The 23,086-nt window shown below is 37.7% G+C and overlaps 1 protein-coding gene across 2 annotated transcripts in view; it reads right to left on the reverse strand.

Moving 5' to 3' along the window:
* Window positions 1-23,086, reverse strand: part of LOC128250329 (uncharacterized) — a 54,554-nt gene that overhangs the window by 8,541 nt on the left and 22,927 nt on the right. For both annotated transcript variants that reach the window (XM_089341401.1, XM_089341393.1), the window contains exons 2-3: window positions 10,523-10,812; window positions 3,872-3,982 (exon numbers count right to left, since the gene is read on the reverse strand). In XM_089341401.1, coding sequence (XP_089197527.1) covers window positions 3,872-3,982; window positions 10,523-10,812 — 401 coding nt within the window. The remainder of the gene's footprint in view (window positions 1-3,871; window positions 3,983-10,522; window positions 10,813-23,086) is intronic.

The following is a 23,086-nucleotide window of genomic DNA, read 5'->3' on the forward strand; positions in this document are numbered from 1 at the left end:
ATTGGTAGATAGTGTTTCTGAGTCTCACATTTTCACTTAAAAAACTAATTCTTTTGGAATTGACTTCTGAAATAATGATTTTGTTGTTATGACTATTACTATTATGTGTCGTGTTATTAATATTGTTCCCTATATTATTATTATTAGTGTTATTATTGTTATTTTGGTAAGGGTTAATAATGTTTGGTTCAATGATATTACTGTTTGAACTCTCTAGTGGATGCAAAAGCCTCATATTGTGTGCAGATATTATCTGCGAAATGTTCTTCATGTTAGAGAAACCGAATCTAACCTTGTGTGTATTTATGACTTGGGAGTAATGAGAGTGTTTAGGAAAGTTCTTATTTATAGCGTTTTGGAACTGGGATACCAAGTTTGATTTTACATTTTTACTGTAAGGAAGAACTACCCAGACATATTTATTAGGTTCTGGTTTAGAATGTTTTCCGGTATTGTTTATAAATAGTCTTAGTTTATTATTATCATTGAGACAAGGTTTTATTTGACTTTTATTTCCCTTATTTCGTGAAAGGATGTTAATCTTGTTGCTATCGTTAGGTATGGTTGGGGTTATCTTCGTATTTATTGTTATTATTTAAATTAAAAGCTTTATCATTATAACTATTGCTATTAAAAATATTATTTTATTAATATTATTATTACTCATATCGGTTTCATAATTAGAATCTATATAATTAACCTTTTCTCTGTAACCTACTTTTGATAAAGCTAAATTGTAAAATTCAGCCTCCTTATTGAAGATGCATTCATTCGTAGAAAGATTGGATAGTCTAAGAGAAATATTTTTGACCAAATTTCTCGTTACTGAATTTGGATGATTGCTGGATTTACTGATATATTTTAGGTTAGTGGAGGGTTTGTGATACGGGAAGAATGTTTTAGTGTGTAGATCTAAAGTGACGTCCAAGAAGTTAGCTATAGATGTTTCATCTTCAAATACTATACCAAAGCCCATTCTGCTAAAAAACCTAGCTAATTTATTTTAAACTTTTTGTATTTTTTTATTTGTGGTGTTCTCTAAGTATAATAGACAATCGTCTCTGTATAGACCACCCTTAACATTTGGGAATTGGTCTTCTAATTCGTATAGAATGTATGTGCATATTAAGTCAGCTATTTGAGCTGAATCGGAACTTCCCATCGGGACGTCGAATCCTTCTGGGGTGTCCTTACGTATCCATAGTTTTTTATTAAACTTAATTATGGAATTTCTAGCTGCTTTAATGACTTTAAATTCGTCTCTAGGCATACCCGCCTTCTTGTGAGCAAACCAAAGTGCTTTATTTAAAATAATGGGGTTAATTGAGGGATAGAAATTAGAAATGTCAAATTGGATAAATTTGGCATTGTTTTTGTTGTTAATATTGCGAAACCAGTCAACTACCTGCAAAGAATTAGACCATAAACTAAGTTTTAATTTGTTAACTAAAGTGGGAATGTATTTATCAAGTATATTTTTACTAAGGATACCAATATCTGATTTGGATGGACAAATTAGACGTAATTTAGGGCTATTCCAAAAGTTTGTCTTATGGTCTTTTAAAACGAAATAGGGTTGTTTTGGGTTTAAGGGTTCAGTTCTTTTTTGCAAATCATATTCCTCCATAATTTTTTCCCTTCAAGGTTAGCATTCCTAAGTGTTGTTTTACTTGTGATTCGGTAGTTTTTTCTATTTCTCTTTTTAGGAGATCATTGTAATGTTCCTTAGGTAATTTATACATATTTCCTGTTTTGTCAGACTTGACTAGTAATCCGTTAATGTTATTTATTTCCTTCGTTAAGTTGTTTAGGTATCTGAGGTGGTTATTTCTTAATGGTGATTTCTGAAACTTCACGTTTTTCACTATTGACCACAGTTCTTCTTCGAATTGCTTAAGTTTTGGGTTAATTGGTGGGTAGTTCTTAGATTTGAATAGTTTTTTAAAATCCGAATATTGGTCCTTGTTTTTTTGTAGGTCATTCTTGTTATCGAAGAAGTATGTTATCCATCTCACTCGGTTTATAAAAGAGTTTGTCTTACTGATAAGCTGCTTAAGGAATGTATTTTTTGGTGGAATGGGTATGTCCTTAAGTGATGCGTTGATGTTGAATAACTCCATATTTGGGATTTATTAAGGTAGCAGGTTTAATTATGGACCTGTTTAAAATATATAATTATGTGTATTTCTTCTATCTTAATGAATAAAAATTCTTCTGATAGAATAAATGGGTTAATAGAAACCAATGTAGCAAAGAACACAAAATAACTGTGGTTTAGTTCCTGTTTTTAAGGCAGGAACTCCTTGAAATTTTGGGTATTTGAGTATATTTAAGAATTTAAGGAATGGAGAAAACGCATGTTATAATTGCATACTTTATTCCTACATATGTTTCAAAGGATTACAACCTGTGTGATCCATAGGAATCTTTGATATTAAAATTGTAACCTTCATATATATATATATATATATATATATATATATATATATATATATATATGGGAGGGGGGGTTGGTAAACGGGGCAAAATGAGTCATTCTGGGATTTTTGTTGTATTTTCCCTACCTCTTTGAAATTATTATATTGTAAGTATTGCTTTGTCATTTTGTATTGTTGCATCATCTTGGGGAGTAAAAATAGTTTGTTGTTGTTGAAGTTTAGAGTTTGAGGCATGGTCAGATGACTGGTGCACTTTTAAATAAAATTTTGTTCAACTTGAACCAATTGTAATTGAGGTTACTAATGAAATACCCGGATAATTTATGGTGTTTAACATTCAGTATTCTTTTCTCCGTTGGATTCCAAGTAATTTTTCCCACGCTAATATCCAATTTGTTTTCAATTTTCAAAAATAAAAGAAAAAAAATGCCTATAATGGGGCAAAATGAGTAATGACAAATTCCAATAATCTCTTCTCTTTTACTGTATGGAGCAAAAATATATCAGGAGGAGAACCACTCTTGTAAATTGCTAAAAAGCTATAAAGAATATTTTATGATGAGTTTTTTAGGTTTAGTCAAATTTCATTAATTTCTTATCTTGTGCCACTTTTCTATGGGCCTCTTTCATTTAATCTAGATATTTAAAATTTTTGTTGCATTTCTGATTTTTCTGATGTCTGAGGATGGATACTGATGTGTATGAGTCTGTTTTCAAATGTAATTCTGGAGAGGTGAAGTGGCAAATTTGCCCCAGCTCAACGAGAACGATGGTAATTTTCTGAAATTGTATTCTGAATATGCTATAATGTTTTTTAATGTATTTAGAGAAGGTCATTTGCTTAGCTCATACAGCTTTTGTATGATAGGGAACATTTGCAAAAAGTACATTTTTTCCATAAGTCAAAAATGCAGTAAATCTTACTCATATGTCCCCATCCCCTCTGTGTGTGTGTGTGTGTGTGTGTGTGTGTGTGTGTGTGTGTGTGTGTGTGCGTGCGTGTGTGTACACGAACACGTGTGTGCGTGTGTGTACACGAACACATGTGTGTGTTTGTGTGTTTGTATTTGTCACCCACCACCACTTGACAACTGGTATAGATGTGTTTACATCTCTGTAACTTAGCAGATCGGCAAAAGAAACTGATGAAAAAAGTACCAGGCTTAGAAAGAATAGGTATTGGAGTCGATTCGCTCAACTAAGATTCTTCAAGGCAATGTTCCAACATGGCCAGGAGAAGTAAACGATAAATTATAAAAGATTACCCAATGCACTCTTTCCTTGATAGGATGGAAGAAAACGTTTTGAGGGATAATTTGGTTGACATTTCTAACGGGTCAAGCAACAACATAGAAATTTCCTTGCAATTGTTTTTGTCTTATATAATAAAATCGTTCATAAAAGAATAAAATAGACAAGAAAATAAAGCAAACCTTGTTAGCTTGAATGATGGCCACAATTCCTAACGGAAGGCAGCAGAAAACAGTCACCAGGATAGCTTTTAGTAGATTGTTCTCTTTTTTAATTTCTTCTGCAACCATGTTCTGTAAAAATAACAAAAAGGTTACATACATACATACATACATACATACATACATACATACATACATACATGCATAATTAAATAAATAAATAAATGCGCCCTTTTTTAAAAGCTTTGCCAGGTTCATGGGCCCAGTTTCCCGGTTTCAATGGCGTATGTGTTCCCCAGCTGGACCGGGACGCCAGTCCATCGCAGTGTTACTCATTTTTGCCAGCTGAGTGGACTGGAGCAACGTGAAATGAAGTGTTTTGCTCAAGAACACAACACGTCGCCCGGTCCAGGAATCGAAACCACAATCTTACGATCATGATGCTGACACCCTAACCACTAAGCCACGTGCCTCCACACATACATACATAAATACATACACACATACATACATACATACATACATACATACATACATACATACATACATACATACATACATACATACGAGTTGAAGAATTGGTGTAACAGTGATGTTCTAATGATTTGATGAGCTAGCTTTCTTTATCTGCACAGATTTGTAAATATGCACTTGTATTGTATAATGTGTGTCATGCATATTAGTACAGATATTCAAAATAATTCTTATACACCGGAATTATAATCACATCGTGAAAGCTGTGAAATGGCTATATTTTGAAAGATGATAGGTGGTTAAATAAATATATTTATACCACCTGACTTTTATGGTTCATATATATAGGTATACACACACACACGCATGCACACGCACACACACACACACACACACACACACACACACACACACACACACACACACACACACACACACACACACATATATATATATATGGATTCAACTAATCTGGTGGTACTCATAAAAAACCTCCCTATTGTATCATTCTATAAAACATATAGAATATATAGTATGATGCAAGAGGAAAAAAATATAAAATTTATTCAACCATTGGAAATTCTTATAACAATTGTTTCGCAACTGAAAGCATGCAAATATATTAAGTAAATCACTTACATGCCTGTATTAACATAAACAATCTGTAAATCAATACAGATATTAAGCTAGCTCATCAGGTGAGAGTAAAAATCTGTGTTCTGCAATAATCTCATGACATAACGTTTCATGAACTCAAACTAGCAGAACCCATGAATATTTCACGGAATTAATGTAAAATTGTTCATGGCATCGACATACCTTTGAATTTCTCATTCAAATTTGGAGGAATAAATTTTATGCTGCTCAACATTAAATCAGTTTAGTTTGATTTGCCTTGACTATGTACTTTCTGTGATATTTACATCTCAAATGATGTCAATTTTTTTGAAACACCCTGTATATATCAGTGAACAGGTCGCGGTCTCAAAGTGACGAAAATATTTTGACAAATTAAATTTAAATGTTGAAGTGAATCTAACGGTTTTTGTGTGTTCTCATATGGCTTATAAACACCTTCCACGCTGCAATTGTTTCTTTTTTTCCGCACACGATCTCAGATCAGTCACTTGCTATGTATAAACAGTATAATACATATATCTAGGGAGAAAATAATTATAACCACTAAGAAATAAAATAATGAAAAAAAAGGCAATAGAAAATAGGTATATATACATATAAATACAAAGAGACACTTATCTTATTAAAATAAATTCTTTTTGTTACAATTTGCAATAATTCAGTGAAAAGGAACATATTTTACAAAAGAAAAACAAGAAAAAAGGATGAAACATCAATGCAATATCAACTGCCTCTATTAGTCGCACACCACAAGGTTCAAGGGAACCTACTGAAGCAAGCCAACATGCTCGAGGCATTACAATGGGAAACGGCGAGGCAAAGGTGTTGGAACGGCCAAACCACCTCATGGGTATCGCCTGACATCTCGGTAAGGTGGGCCGCCGACGATGAGAAGAACTTCGCTGTTAACAGCCCAACCCCTCGAAAAGTCTCAGAGACTCCACAAATTGGAAGAGGTACTTCAGGATTCCGTTCGACTACGGAAGCAGTGACCCTCCCGTTTACCGCAGCATCCAGGATGTGGAAGGGGGAAAAGGAGTATTAGACTGTGACGTCCCAGATGAAACACCTACCTCTCACCCGCTCGACCGTCTCTTCCGATGTAAGTGGTCGTCCAGATCCTTTTGCCTTGCTCAGACAGCCTTCCTCTTTGAGGGTAAGAAGATAAGACCATCTGGTCTCTTCCCACCACTTCTATATAACCCTGCCGACTCCTGAAATGGGGGTGGATATTAACCAGAACCAGAGCCAGCTTAATGATTAAGTTTAGCTCGGTATGACGAGCGAAACGAGCAGTATTTAGGCGGCAAGACAGACAGTAAAGACATGTGGAGTTGAGAGGCCTACCAAAGTGACATCTCAGTCCCTACAGACGTCGGTTCCCACTCTGAGTGCGATGGGGATGCGAAGCTCATCTAAACTGAGTAGACCACCAATGTTGGCCACAGGTACGGCATCAATCCAGTCCCCCAAGAATTTTATACTAGCAGAAAGTAGGTGACTCCTTGATCAGGTTGATCAAGGAGAGATTTGGAAGTGGCACCTGAGAGCAGATTTTCCCATACTCTCTCCATCCGTTTATCCTCAATTATAACAGGAACTGACAAACTCAGCTTCCTCCACTGTAACAGAGTTTCATCCATTTCCCTATTGTAACTAATCCATGTTGCAGAGGAGAGGACGTTGCATATTAAAGGGGAGAAAGCATGGATGGAGGAAAGAAAACAAGGATGAGATAGAGATTAGCACTTGCGCAGACTAGACTCCCAACGCGTTTGGGCAAAGCTGTCTGGTCGCGGGACTCTGGAGAGAGTCTGACATTGACCAAACATTCGAGTTTCCTAAAGATTAGGTCGTCACTACATGGAGAGACGATGAAAATCTATAAGAGGGACTAACTCTGAGAAATTACAATAACTTAGGAATCAACGAGTAATTCCTAAGTATAAAAAAAACCTGGGTGGCGTTCAAGATTTTTTAAGAGTTGCTCAAGGTCAGCCATCTTGGATCGAAATATGGACTCGAAAGCTCAGTCAGTAATTAGGGCTCCAAAAGAGCACTACGCTGATGAAAACGGACTTACAATAAAGAGGAAGGAGTCTGTAAACAGGTTTACAGCCTGCTGATGTAAAGCTGGGTGATTGAGGAGCCAGAGCTCGTATTTGAAACTGTTAACGCTAAGGCCCCTTCGATCAAGTTCCTCAATCATCGGCCTCTCAATTGCAAGTACTTTGTCAGGAGGCCCCCACAAACAAGCGTCAAGATACCAGACATTACAAAATGCTATTACTGACAGTTCTGTCGGTAGAAGACTGTAGAATTTTTAATAAATCAAGTCCTGATTTCTCTAGGGTTGTTATTACAGTAATCCCTCGACTATCGCGTGTATTACGTTCCAAAAACCCCACGATAGGTGAAAATCCGTGAAGTAGAAACAGCACTGTACTGTATATATCTTTTAATTATTTTTATAATTAGTATATATTTATTTTATCATAAATGCAAAACAACACCACAGAGGAATCGACGTAAGCTTAAATAATAAACCGCGATAGGTGAACCGCGATAGATGAACTGCGATAGGTGAACCGCAGTATGGCGAGGGATTATTGTTATTTATTTACTAAAAGATTTACTGACAGCTATCAGAAATAGCAGTTTACAAAGTATAATAACTGCAGCTGCAGCCGCAAGCAACAGGTACAGTATCTCGTGAAGGTTCAATCATTTCTATTGCAATTGTAATTGTTATTAATTTAATCATAAGGCTAGCAGTTTCGAAGAAGAGTCAATAAAATTGATTCCAGTACTTGACTGGTACTTTATTTAATCAAACCCTAAAGGATAAAAAGCAAAGTTGACATTTATAGAATCTCAACTATCTCATTTTTTTTCCTTAAAGAAACAAACCTATACATGCATAGTGTTATTTGAACAAAGTTCATTACCAAATGGGTAAATCATTAAAAGAATATCTCAAAATATCTTAAATATAATCTTGTCTATCATTTAGTCTTCAAGACAAGTAGAAAGTTTAAGGTTCGTTATTTTCATCGATCGGGTGGCGTAGTTACTTTATCAAGTCATGGGACACAAATCAAGGCGATTTTCAAGAATCTTGATTACATCCAATTAGAGCATTCTCTTTATATACTCGATCTCACATTTATCTGGAGTATCTTCTGATAAACCTTATATATATATATATATATATATATATATATATATATATATATATATATATATATAAGCCTATAACTGGTACGATATCTTTTCGACCATTCAGAAAATGAATCGTAGGTTAATAGATAGTCTGTATCGTGGATTATTAAACTTGTTTTATTTTATTCATTTCATTTAACCTAATTCACTAAAAGATCGACCTCCTCAGCAGAAAGTTTTCTCGCAATGAAAACTAATATAACATATTCATATTTGTAATCGTTATTCGAGGACGGAAAGGGATGTTCATTAAACGACAAGTTTGTGGAAGTCTACAAGAATAGCACCAAATATAAGGGGTCAGTTAGAAAAGATTGCTACATGAGTATTGCTAAAAGTTTAAACTCCACAACTGACGCAATTTTCCATTTAAATAGTCCAATTCTAGTAGGTCGGTATGGGATCGAGTGGCTCATCAGGAACACGTTATCATACAATAAAGACTTCAGTTTGGATTACATGAAACACGTCCTTCAACCTGAACAGACATGTCTAGGTAAATCGAAGATAGACAATAACATTGTCAAGTAAACAATGACACTCAATGAAGAAATATTGCAGCAAGGAAAGGCAAATAGAAACGGGAATATTTATCGACAGCAACCAATGGACATTTATTAATTGACGGCCAAGTTAGAGGTCCTTTAACACCAATGCTTATGCTATCAAAGGAACGCGAAGATCCGAAAATATTGTGACTTTAGCATTTGACAAATGTATTCAGCATCGTCCATTGAATACAGAAGCTTTCGTGACAGAAAGGCATGCCATAATAAATGAGAGGCAACGTTCAGAAATCAAGAGCAATGTGTGAAGTCTGCAGCTTATATCTTCTATATTGCTGTAGGCAATCGTAAACTATCTCTGACATTTCTATCAATCGAACTTTTAATGAAAATATTAATCAGCTTCTCGTATCAGGTCAGGAATTAACGACTTTTTCAAGTACCACCAGAAGTCGTTGAGAGAAAGTGATAGCATGTTGTCAACTTAATGTGACAGTCCCATAAAAGGGAAGAATGCTACTGTTATTTAGCCCTAAGAAACACCGTTTCCTGTTGGACTTGACACGTTTCCTGTGTCCTTACGTTTTCAAAGTGGAGGCAAGCACCTTTACCCAGCAAAACCAGCATCCAGAGACTAGTTTCAGAGTCATTGCTCATCATCAGTCTGGAGTAGCATGGCTTGCTACCTGTCGATACCTACCCGCCTTTGAAAACATATATATTTCAAGTGAAATACATTCACTGATTTTTGAAAATAGAAATAATAATGAGAGATTTAGAAATATATTATTTCTATTTTCAAAAATCAGTTTAACAATTTTTGTTCCAATTGTTTTCACATTTGGTATATAGATTAAGTTTTGTATACTAATTATGAAAATGAAGTTCATTTTCTCTATAAATCCACAATTAAAAAGTTATTAGCATTAAAAATTTTCAAAATGTGGGTATTTTAGCCAATCAGAAGCAAATATGATTACTTCACTATGGCGAAGTAATCAAAGCAAAGAAGCACCACGTGTTGCATAGCTGATTGCGAAGAACACTGTTTCTATAATAACCAAAGATGTTGTGCATGCGCACAAGAAATGTAACCACTAAATTGAGTGTAATCAACAAACTGAGAGTACCTGGGCATCTTTAAAGCGTAGAAACAAACACCGGTGTGGGACACACTGTTCCATAGTTGACTCTTATCTTTGTGAATTTATGTGGTGTAGGAGATATGAGAAAGTTTATTTTATAAAATCATAGAATGTAATACAAACTTTCGTTCTTGAGGTTTTTTTTTACTAATAAATGTCTGTTTTAAGCAACGTTTTGACTGTTATTTCCAGCAACTCCTGTTGGTTTGCCCGTAGCTTTTAAATATTTAATTTGCTCGCAAAAGTTTTAATGTTTTTCACTGTTTACTTTGCTCGTGTATATTTTAATGTTTTGACTGTTATTTCTAGCAACTCATGTTAGTTTGTTCGTAGCTTTTAAATATTTAATTTGCTCGCGAATGTTTTAATGTTTTTTCACCGTTTACCGTAGCTAGTTTAATGTTTTGACATGCCGCTGCCATCCACCCACCCCATCCCCATGATGGAAGAGGCTACGAACGCGCTATTTTCTGATTGGCCGAAAATTCTAAAAATTATCAAACTTTGAACACCCGTAACATTTTTGGAAAATTTTTCTAGAATAAATGAATTACAAATTCGGACACAGCGTCAAAAATTACATCTATATGATATATTTGAATTGTTTTTTTGAAAGATCGCTGTAAAGAATGACGAAAACTACGAAGATCCTTATTGGAAGGTTGAAAAATAAGAGACAGACAAACCTGTTGAACTTCTGCCGAACTCGGTTCTTGGTTAATGACGATATGGAGGTCAGCCTTCTGCGTACCGCTTGTATTATTTTCAGCATTTTCTTTCTCTTCCAGTTTTACTTCCTCTTCGAGACTTCCATTGCCTTCAACGTCCACAGTCTTTTCCACAGTTACAGTCTCTTGCGTAGTGGTTACCTGTACCACAGTTTTTTCCTCTGGCTGCGGAACGACGATCGTCGTTGTATTTTCTGTCGTTTCTGTCTCTTCCGTCTTGACAACAACTTCAGTTGTGACAGTTTCAGCTGCAAGAATATATAAACATGTATACGATATACATACATATATACATACATACATACATACACACATACATATATATATATATATATATATATATATATATATATATATATATATATATATATAAATCAAAATAAGCAACACAGATTTTAAAGATGATTGCAGTACGCACGTTTCATGCTACTCCATTTATTTAAGTAATGCGAGCATTACATTAAATGCAATATGTAGAGCAATCTTCAGCTGCACGAAAATGCAGAAAATTACAGTAGAATAGACATATTATAATTGTGGCAACATTTCAAATCCAAGTGGGGAGAAGAATACATAAAAATCCATCTTGACATAGCCAAGGCTATCAGGCTAGTGGTGCCTAAACATAAGTACCATATTCAATTTTGAATCTAAATCTAAACCTTATATATATATATATATATATATATATATATATATATATATATAGTTAAAAAAAACAATAACAAAAAAACAAAAAAACAACAAAGTGAGGACGTGATATGGATAGTATTATTGGACGCTCAGGAAAGGAAAGAGAGAGTGTATGACGTTTCGGGCGTAGCCCTTCGTCGGAAAGATGGAAAGTTAGGAGAATGGAAGAACGGAGAAAGAGGAAAATGGTACCGATGCCCACGAGGTTACATTATGAAAAGACCGGAAGAGGAGGTGGTGGGGGAAAAGTTCTTTCTAAGATAGGAGAGTGAAAAAGGGAGATGAATATCTGTGCGTGTGCGAAAGTCTGCGAGTGTGTGTGTGATAACAGAACGTTTGTGTGCGTATGTATGTGTGTGTGTGTGTGTGTGTGTGTGTGTGCATGGTTTGGTGGTTTATCTGTTAGTGTGTTTGTGTGTGTGTGTGTGTATGACGTAGTGGAAGAAATTAGTAGCAGGACTGGTTAGTGAACGCTATAGACAGTGTAGGTAGAAGGTCAACAGGTGGTTATTTGAGTGTGTGTGTGTTCGTGTTTGTGTGGGGTTGTAGGTGTTAGGTACGTGTACGTGTGTGTGTGTATTTTGTATGTGCGCGTGTGTGTATGTGTATGTTTTCTGTGCGTGCGTGTGTGTTTGTGTGTATGTGTATGTTGTGTGTATGTGCGTTGCTGTGTACGTGTGTGTGCGTGCGTTTGCTATTGTATATGCGTGTGTTGTTTATGCCCATGTGTGTGTGATTGCATGCGTGTCTGTGTGAGTGTGTAGTGTTGGTGAGAAGTGTGTGTGTGTATGTGGGTGTGTGCGTGTGTGTGTATGTGTGTGGATGTGCGTGTGTGTGTGGGATTGTGAGTGTTAGGTACGGGTGTGTGTGTGTTTATGTGTGTTTCCGTGTGCGCGTGTGTGTATATTTTTTGTGCGTGCGTGTATGTGTATATTGTGTATGTTTTCGTGCGTGCGTGTGTGTTATGTATGTGAGTGAGTATTGTGTATGTGAGAGGTGTGTGTGCATGTGTGTATATGTGTATGTGTGCATGTGTGTATATGTGTATGTGTGTTGTGTACGTGTGTGTGTGTGTGTGTGGTTTTATGTATGTGAGGGGTGTGTATGTGTGTGTTTATGTGTGTGCGTGCGTATGTGTGCCAGGTATGTGTGTTACTTTGTGTGTGCACTCCTGTGTGTATGTGTGTGCATGTGTATGCGGCTGTGTATGTAGGCGTGCGCGTATATATGGGTGTGTGTGTGTGTGTATATATGTGCGTTCGGCTATGTGTGTGTGAGGACGCGTATGTATGTTTGTCATGTATGTGGGCGGTATATATGTAAGGTGTGTGGGTATGTGTGCGTGGGTGAGATAAAAAGTGGAAAAAAGTAGTGAGTGTAATAACAAGAGAATAATGGATATAATGTAAAGGGGACGAGGGAGGGTAAAAAAAAATAATTAATAAATAAATAAATAAAATAAAATAAAAATAAAAAATAAAAATAAAATAAAGTGTTGCAGGGACGTAAAGGGGAGAGTCATAAGGAAGAGAGGGCTGCGTTGAGTCCGAAGGGGAAAGAAGAATTAAGGTTGAAAATGTAGCGTTGCTCCAAGTGGAGTCGCGAGGGAGTGGACCCATGGTGCAGGGCGAGGCCAAAAACGGAGATGTTAGAGGGAGAGTGGTTGGGCAGTTGGAAGTGACGGCCGACGGGGGAGTCCGAACCTAGCCGAACGTCCCTTAGGTGTTCGGTGAAACGGTCGGCCAGCCGGCGGCCCGTCTGCCCCACGTAGAGTTGGGTGCATTTGATGCAGTAAATAAGGTTGGAGGAGGTGCAGGTGAAACTGTGTGGAATGTGAAGTGTTTGTAGGTTCGATCCGGTGACAGAGGTAGTGTTGGTGATGAAGGGGCAGGTGTGACAGCGGGATCTGGAGCACGGGAAGGAGCCGGGTGGGGGTGGGGAGGAAGAGGAGAAGGTACTGCGGACCAGTAGATCGCGTAGGTTGCGGGCGCGTTTGAAAGCGGATAGGGGTGGGTTGGGGAAAATGGGGTGGGTAGTCGGATCGAGCTGGAGGCGACGGAAGGCCCGTAGGATCCTCCGACGAAGGGGTAGGATGGCAGGGTGGAAACGGAGTGGGAAGGGGGTACGGTTAGGGGATTCGTGTGGGGGAGGAGAGAGGGCGGTGGTGCGATCGATTCGACGAGCGCGGGCGAGGGCGGATTGGACAAGGTGGGAGGGGTATCCTCGATGCATGAACAGACGAGCAAGATACTGGGACTGGGTCTCGAAATCCTGGTCCAGGCTGCACAAACGTCGGAGGCGGAGGAACTGGGAGTAGGGGATGGCTCGTTTGGTGTGGAATGGATGGGAGGAGGAGAAGTTGAGGTAGAGGTGGGAGTCAGTGGGTTTGAAGAAGGCGGAGGTAGTGAGAGAGTTGGAGGGGGGGTTGATGGAAAGAGAGATGTCGAGGAAGTTGACAGAGGTGTCAGAGATGGTAGAAGTAAAGTCAAGAGCAGGGTGGAAGTTAGAGAGGAAGGAGATGAAAAGGCAGAGCTGTTCGCGGGAGAGGGAGGTGGCTCCTATACAGTCATCTATGTAGCGACCGTATAGTTCCGGGGTCGGACCGGAGAATTGGGAGAATACTTGGGCCTCAATGTAACCAACAAAGAGGTTGGCGTAATTGGGCCCCATTCTCGTCCCCATCGCGACCCCAGATTCCTGTTGGTAGGTATCTCCGGCGAACGTGAAGCAGTTGAGGGTGAGGACGAGTTCTGCCAGACGAAGCAGGGTAGGGGTGCTAGGTGTGGGTTCAGGGCGGCGGTCAAGGAAGTATTGGAGGGCTGAGAGACCATCGTTGTGTGGAATCACGGTGTATAGGGATTTGATGTCCAGGGTGAAGAGGAGGTGTGAGGGGCCGGGAGGGAAAGAAAAGGAATTGAAGAGGCGAAGGGCGTGGTTGGTGTCGTGTATGTGGGATGGGAGGGCAGCAACTAACGGGGATAGGATATGGTCGAGGTATTTTGAAATGAGTTCGGTGGGGCAATTGCAAGCAGAGACAATGGGGCGGCCAGGGTTGTTAGGTTTGTGGATCTTGGGAAGGAAGTAGATGGAGGAGGTGCGAGGTGTGCGGACGATGAGGTTGGTGGCGGTAGCGGGGAGAGCAGAGGAGGAGATGAGGTCATGGATTGTGGAGGACACAAGCCGTTGGTAGAAGGGGTGGGGTCGGAGGGGAGGAGGCGGTAGAAGAGGGGATTGTGAAGCTGGCTGAGCGCTTCCCCCTTGTAAAGGTCCGCGCGCCACACCACCACTGCTCCACCTTTGTCCGCCGGCTTGATGACGATGTCGTCACGGCGGCGGAGATTGCGGAGGGCGACCGATTCGGCCCGGGTGAGATTGGCCCGGAGGGGTCTTTTTTTAAAGTCGAAACGCTCGACCAACGCCTTACAGTCATCTACGAACAAGTCTAGGCTACTGAATTGGCCTGGAGGCGGCGTCCAGTTGGATGGGCGGCGTCCCAGGTCCGAGAAGTAGTCCCGATTGTCGGGACGCTGTGTTGACGTATGGAAGAACGCGCACAGTTTGATGCGGCGCAGGAACTGGCTGACATCAGTGCGAGTCCCGAATTCGTCACAGTGGGGCGTGAGAGGCGTGAAGCGGAGGCCCCTACCAAGGAGCGAGCGCTCAGCGGCGGACAGGGGGAGATTGGGTGGTATAGTCACAACCGTGTGAGGAAGCGGGGTGATATATATATATATATATATATATATATATATATATGAATTAGAAATGATCCATTTCTAAATCTCCCAGAGAGACATATATCTATATATATATATATATATATATATATATATATATATATATATATATATGCGAGTAAAAATAAATACAAAAAAAGGGGTTTTGTATGATTGTATATAGAGGAATATATTATTTTGTTTAAAAGAGTTCCAACACTGTCTGTTTTTTATGTTTTATTTATATTCCTGCAAAACCAATGTGGGATATAGAATATGGAATATACAATATATAATATAATATACAATATATAATATAAAATAATATATATATATATATATATATATATATATATATATATATATATATATATATATATATATATATATATATATATATATATATATATATATATATATATATATATATATATCAGGTCATCCCATAAGTTCTGTCCGAATTTTAAATAAAGAAAACAAGTGATCAAATGTTATATTTAATTGAAATTTAATCATCAGTGTACTTTCCCTGATTATCTATGACTTCCTTCCATCTATTTACAAGCTTTTAATCCCATCAATGTAAAACACTTTTGGTTTCAAAGCGAAGAACTCTGAAATGTCAGTTTCGACCTCCTCCTGGCTTGCGAAATTTATGTCCCCCAAATGATTCTGCAAACTACGAAACAAATGGTAGTCTGAAGGAGCAAGATCGGGAGAATAAGGTGGATGAGGAATTTTTTCCCAACCAAGCTCTTCGATCTTCTTTGATGTGATCTTTGCAGTATGGGGTCGCGCATTGTCGTGATGAAACATCACTCCTTTTGGATTCACTAAAGTGGGTCCTTTTTTTACTTTAAAGCTTGGTTCAAACGCTCTAATTGCTGACAGTAGACTTGAGCATTGATTGTTGCATTAGGTGGTAACAATTCAAAGTGAATTACTCCTTTGCAATCCTACCAGATAGAGAGCAGAGCCTTTTCCCCATGATGTTCCCTTCGCGGTTGTGGTTGAGCTTTTTCCCTTTTACCAAGCCACTGTTTACGACGTTTAACATTTCGATACAAGATCCATTTTTCGTCACCAGTCACAAGTCTATCCAAAAAGGGTCAACACAGGATTTGCGGTTGTTTTCGGACAATTCATGAGGCACTCATTTTCCAAGATTAGGAACCTTTCCAAGTTGTTGAAGATGACGATGAACAGTTGTATGGTTTGAGCTAAGCTTTATTGCCAATTCTTCAACTGATAATGCAGGATTTTCTTCAAGTAATGCCTCAAGGAGCTTATCATCAAACTCAACTGGACGTCCTGTTCGATCTTCATCTTCAAGGCTGAAATCTCCACTTCTGAATTTTGCAAACCATCTTCTGCAAGTTCTTTCATTCAAGCATTCTTTCCCATAAACTCAGTGTATGTTTCGAGTCGCTTCGGCTGCAGTTTCCTTTTTTATACTCATAAAGCATTATGTGCCTTTAATGCTCTTTGGATACTTCTATGTTAGAAAGGGTTTTAATCAAAGAAATTTTAATTCTATTATTCTGTTAAATAATATTTAATTAGTTTAAATGTTCACAAATGCATAAAAATATTTTTAAATTCCATTAGACATTCTAAAATACTATTAAATTTCATTCAATTTTAAAACAGGTAAAATCGGACAGAACTTAGGGGATGACCACACACATATATATATATATATATATATATATATCCACATATATATATATATATATATATATAAATATATATATATATATTCTTATCTACTCTAGGCACAAGGCCCGAAATTTTGTGAGAGGGGGATAGTCGATTAGATCTACCCCAGTACGCAACTGGTACTTAATTTATCGACTCCCGAAAGGATGAAAGGCAAAGTCGAACTCGGCGGAATTTGAACTTAGAACGTAAAGGCAGACGGAATGCCGCTAAGCATTTCGCCCGGCGTGCTAACGTTTCAATATTGAAAGGAAGAGACATTCGTCCCATTTGGAAGAAGCCTAAAGCCCTACGCTCATGTCACGTGCCTACAAAACTCTAAGTTAGTTGCATGCAGGGGAATAAAGCTATCATTAAACAGTTACAGGCGCAGGAGTGGCTGTGTGGTAAGAAGCTTGATTCCCAACCACATGGTTCTGGGTTCAGTCACACTACGTGGCACCTTGCGCAAATGTTTTCTACTATAGCCTCGTACCGACCAAAACCTTGTGAGTGGATTTGGTAGGCGGAAACTGAAAGAAGCCCGTCGTATATATATGTGTGTGTGTGTGTGTGTGTGTGTGTGTGTGTGTGTGTGTGTGTGTGTGTGTGTGTGTGTGTGTGTGTGTGTGTGTGTGAGTGTGTTTATGTCCTCGAAACTTAGCCGATAGAATACGTACTTGGCTTACGAAGAATAAGTCCTGGGTCGATTTGTTTGACTAAAGGCGGCGTTCGTGGATGGCTGTACTCAAATGAGTGAAACAAGTTAAATAATAAACGAATATATACATACACACACATACAAACACTCACATGCACACACTCATATATATATATATATATATATATATATATATATATATATATATATATATATATATATATATATATATATATATATACACGCATATGTATATATATATATATATATATATGGGAGAATATACAAATAATAACAACAGACGAGGACAGGTGGTGTAAATAACAAAAGGATATATTAGTATGACGCTCGGGAATACGGAAAGTCTTTGACGTTTCGAGCTACGCTCTTCAACAGAAAGAATACGGAGACAAGGAGAAAAACACGGAGAAAAAAAATTGAATAGTGTTCAGTAGGTGAAGGAAAGTAAGGTAAAAAAGGATGATAAAGGAGGTTTACAAAAGTGGAAAAGTTCAAAAATATATATATATATATACACGCATATGTATATATATATATATATATATATGGGAGAATATACAAATAATAACAACAGACGAGGACAGGTGGTGTAAATAACAAAAGGATATATTAGTATGACGCTCGGGAATACGGAAAGTCTTTGACGTTTCGAGCTACGCTCTTCAACAGAAAGAATACGGAGACAAGGAGAAAAACACGGAGAAAAAAAATTGAATAGTGTTCAGTCAACGGTCAATCATAATAATGGCCGATCATAACAATGGCTGACCGGAAGTTAGAAATTCTTATTTCAGGAGAGCTAAGAAAGGGGGAGATAACAAACGGTGATCGGGAACGAGGGGCTGTGTGTGGGAGGTAGAATGCTGGTGATCTTGACGTATGTAGTGTGAAAATGGGGAAGGGAGAAAGGGAGAAAGTAGTTGGTCAGTTGTAGTGTGTGCGTGGTGTGATGCGAGGGTATTGGTGTGGTGTGATGTGAGGGTGTTGGGAGGTGGGGAAGGCATGGGTGGAGTGTGCGTTAGGCTGAGGGTGGGGTAGAGGTAGGTGTCTGTGGGTAGGGTGGGGTATGTGGGTAGGGGTGGGTGGTGGGTGTAAGGAATTGGATGAGGTGGAGTGGGAAGGTAGAGTAGGAGTGTGTTGGGGTGTGGTGGGATGAGGTGTGTATATATATGTCTATATACACACATACATACATACATACATGCATACATATATACATGCATACATACATACATATATATAATTTCTGTACATCACCTCCAAACCTTCCAATATATATATATGTGTGTATACATATATATATATTCTTTGTATTATTACATTATTGAACGCACACGTCCTTTTTTGCAAGTAAGTCTACATTATTATTCTGACGTGACTCTATCTTTCTATCTATCTATCTATCTATCTATCTGTCTATCTATCTATCTATCTTTCTATCTATTTATCTATTTGTCTTCCTCTATCTTTCTATCTATCCCTCTGTTCTGGCCTCTACTGCACTGCTATACCCTTCTGTCCCTTCCTCCTTGTTCCACTTCCTCCCTCCACCATCCTCTCTATCTATTTATCTATCTGTCTTCCTCTATCTTTCTATCTATCCCTCTGTCCTGGCCTCTACTTCACTGCTATACCCTTCTGTCCCTTCCTCCTTGTTCCACTTCCTCCCTCCACCATCCTCTCTGCTCTCGTGTGACCTGTGGTCAACTTTCTTTTCACTCCAGCCGCTGTGAAGGCAAGACGAACTACTAGCGTTCTACCTCAGATTCGCGTTTGGCCGTACGGCTTTTGAATGTTGTTTTCACTGTCCAATTTTTCCTGTCTTGGTTTGTGTTTGCCACCTTGGAATCCTCTGTGTAGTGGGTTGATCCACTACTCAGGAAGAGACTATTCTTGAGTACGTTCTGTCTTATCTTCGAAACGTCTAGTTGGAACAGAGACAGCTGATGAAGGGATATTCCAAGTGGCTTTCCGTTCCTATGAGTTCGTTCCGTTGTCTGTAGTTCATTGTTCTAACGTCCTGTACCCTGATATGCATATATATACACATGTAGATGTAATTATGTACATATATGTGTGTATACATGTATATATATTCTTTGTATTATATATATATATATATATATATATATATATATATATATATATATATATATATATATATAATTTTACTTATTCGTTCGTTCACGCGTTACGTTTTAGATTTTTAGAACGAGGCGGAGGTACAGTGAATGAGAAGTGCAGTGAGACTGACGGAGGGAGAAGAAGAGTGAGAGAGAGAGAGAACTATGAAGTGTTTAACGTAGAGAACTTTTTAAAATCATATAATATACAAGTAGATATACACAGAGTTGCTCGGGATTAAAATGGTATAGTTTTCTACTGTTTTACTTGTTTCAGCCATGTGACTGCGGCCATACTGGAGCACCACTTTTAGTCTAACAAAGTGACCTCTTTGTAAGCCTAGTATTTATTTTATCGGTGTCTTAGGCCGAAACGCTAGCTTACGGAGACATAAACACAGCAACATCGGTTGTCAAGCGATGATGGGAGTACAAACACACACACACATACACACACAAACACAAACACACTCTCACACACACCAATATACAAAAATATACGAGTCTTCGTTCAGTTTCCGTGTATGAAGTCCAGTCACAAGGCTTTGGTCAGCCCGAGGCTATAGTACATATATATATATATATATATATATATATATATATATATATATATATATATATATATATATGTATGTATGTATGTATGTATGTATATATATATATATATATATATATATATATATATATATATGTATGTATGTATGTATGTATGTATATATATATATATATATATATATATATATATATATATATATATATATATATATATATAGGAAAATGAAAAAAAGCCAGAATGCTGAACTGGGAGCATAATTTAATAAAGATTTTTTCTAACCGGTTTTCATTGCGATGAAGCAAATTATCAAGAAGAAGGAGAATGAAAATGTTTTTTTACAAAGAAGTACAAAAAAGTACAAAATGAAGAAAATAATATATAAAACAATAATATATAAAAAAAATAAATATACCCATACATTATATTGTCTTTGAGCTTTTGTAGTTCAATAGTAGTTCATGTATAAATTGGTAGGAAAAATAAGGATGCGTGAGAGTTGAGAGTTTTGTTAGGTTTAAAAAAAAGGGTTAAAAGTTTGTGTTAAGCAGGAAATGTGGTGTCAAAACAGGAAGTGTGTGTAAGGGGAGACAAGTGTTTTTAGTTAGAGTTATGAACTCTTTTTTTCCAAACAGGAAGTTTGTGTCTGTTCATAGAGAAATAAGGTCACTGAGGGGTGTGTGTGTTAAGAAATAGTTGGAATTTCTCTATGAAAAGATTCTCCTTGTTGATTCTTTCTTGTGTGGAGATTCTGTCTTTACATTGATAGAAAGGGAATATAATGAATTTAGGGTTTTTGTTTCTGGCGCAAGAATCTATGTGGCCTAGCCAGAGGCTTAAAATTCACACCCACCCCAAGAACACCCAACCCCCCTGAGATCAAGGATGACATTTCAGAATTTTGCAGAAAGCTTCGTTTAACAGAAGCTTTCATAGACTTCAACAATGAGGATGACTCAATTAGTAAAAGCAAAAGCAACTTCATACCTTCCAAAGGAAGGATTAAGCACTGGATGATTTTTGCAACCACATCCAGAGTTTCCCTTTTACCCCACCTAAAACCAAGGTCAAATCAAACTTTAATAGCATAGAATGGAAAAATCTAAGAGACTTACAACAGGACAAAAGCCTTACTATCAAAGAAGCTGACAAAGGTAGTACTGTAGTCCTAATGAACACAGATTTTTACAAACACCTAGCACTCTCCTTACTAAACGATAACTCCTTCTATGAAACTATCACCAACTATAAACAACAAAAAACTCTCAAAAACCTCACCACCCTTATACTCCAGCAAGGTCAAGGACTCACGGACAAAGAAAAAGATTACATCACTAATTTCAAATGCAAGCCCAGCCTCTTCTATGGCCTCCCTAAAATCCATAAGAACAAATCCATCACCGAAGCTTGCAAACTCTCCTCTGAAATCTACATCAACATCAAGGCACCGGAAGATTTAAAACTAAGACCCATTATAGCAGGCACCTCCTGCGAAACACATCGCTTAAGCAATTTCTTGGACATTCTTTTGAAACCTTTCCTAAGCCACATCAAAAGTTACATCAGAGATGATCTTGACATGCTCAATCACCTCCCGAAAACAACAAACGAGGAATCACTCTTGGTTTGTTTTGAAGTGGTCAACCTTTATACAAATATCCCTCATGAATATGCGATTGAGGCAATTAAATTCTGGCTGCACAAACACCCAGAAACATTTCCTAATCGCATCAACACAACTTTCATCATAGAATCACTTAAGTTCATTCTGACCAACAATTACTTCCTGTTTGCAGACACATACTTTCGCCAAAAATGTGGTATCGCGATGGGTACTAAAGCTGCACCAGTCCTTGCGAACCTCATAATGGGTTTTTTTGAATTAACACTATATGAAACCTCACGTCAGAAATTTGGACACCTTTTCCACATCTTTTTAATGGATAACTGGAAAAGATATTTGGATGATTGTTTCATCATATGGAATGAACCCTATGAAAAACTTCTAGAATTCAAATCCATTCTTAATAACATACATCCCAACATTCAATTCACTATGGAATTCAGCAAACATCATCTCCCTTTTCTTGATCTCTTAATCATAAAAACACCTAATAACCAAACCACAAACCTACAGACTCACAACAATACCTCCTTTTTAGCTCATGCCACCCAAAACACACCAAGATAAATATCCCCTTTAATTTAGCTAAAAAGAATTTGCACCATTGTCTCTGACCCAACCACTCGAGAAATACGCTTACAAGATCTCAAAAAAACACTGTTACAACGCCAATATCCCTCCACACTCATAGATCTTGGAATAAAACGTGCCAAGGAACTTGACAAAAACACACTAAAAACCAACCAACATAATAACACACCCAACCCCAAAATACTTCCATACATCTCCACCCATAACCCCAATAACATCGAAGCATTCACCACAATTAAACAAAACCTCCCCTTACTCACCACAGACCCGAAAATGAACAATATCATTAATACACACAAAGTCCTTAAATGCAAAAGGCAACACAAATCTTTGAAAACATTATTAACCAATTCCAAACTACATACACCACTTCCACCCCCATCAGTTAAAAAATGTGCACGCCCTAATTGTGGCACCTGCCCCTACCTACTTGAAGGCTCTGAATTTACCTTCAAACGAGGAACAAAGTTTAAAATTAAAACCAATTTCTCTTGTTCCTCGAGTAACCTCATTTATGTCCTTACTTGCGCAGGTTGCCAAAACTTCTATATCGGACAGACGAGCCTCCCATTACGTAGAAGAGTAGCTGTCCATAAGGAACAAATAAACCTCCCTCAATACCGCCAAATTCCACTCAGTGGCCACATAGACTCTTGCGCCAGAAACAAAAACCCTAAATTCATTATATTCCCTTTCTATCAATGTAAAGACAGAATCTCCACACAAGAAAGAATCAACAAGGAGAATCTTTTCATAGAGAAATTCCAACCATTTCTTAACACACACACCCCTCAGTGACCTTATTTCTCTATGAACAGACACAAACTTCCTGTTTGGAAAAA

This window comes from Octopus bimaculoides, chromosome 2 (assembly GCF_046866305.1).
Source record: "Octopus bimaculoides isolate indiv1 chromosome 2, ASM4686630v1, whole genome shotgun sequence".
NCBI lineage: Eukaryota > Metazoa > Mollusca > Cephalopoda > Octopoda > Octopodidae > Octopus > Octopus bimaculoides.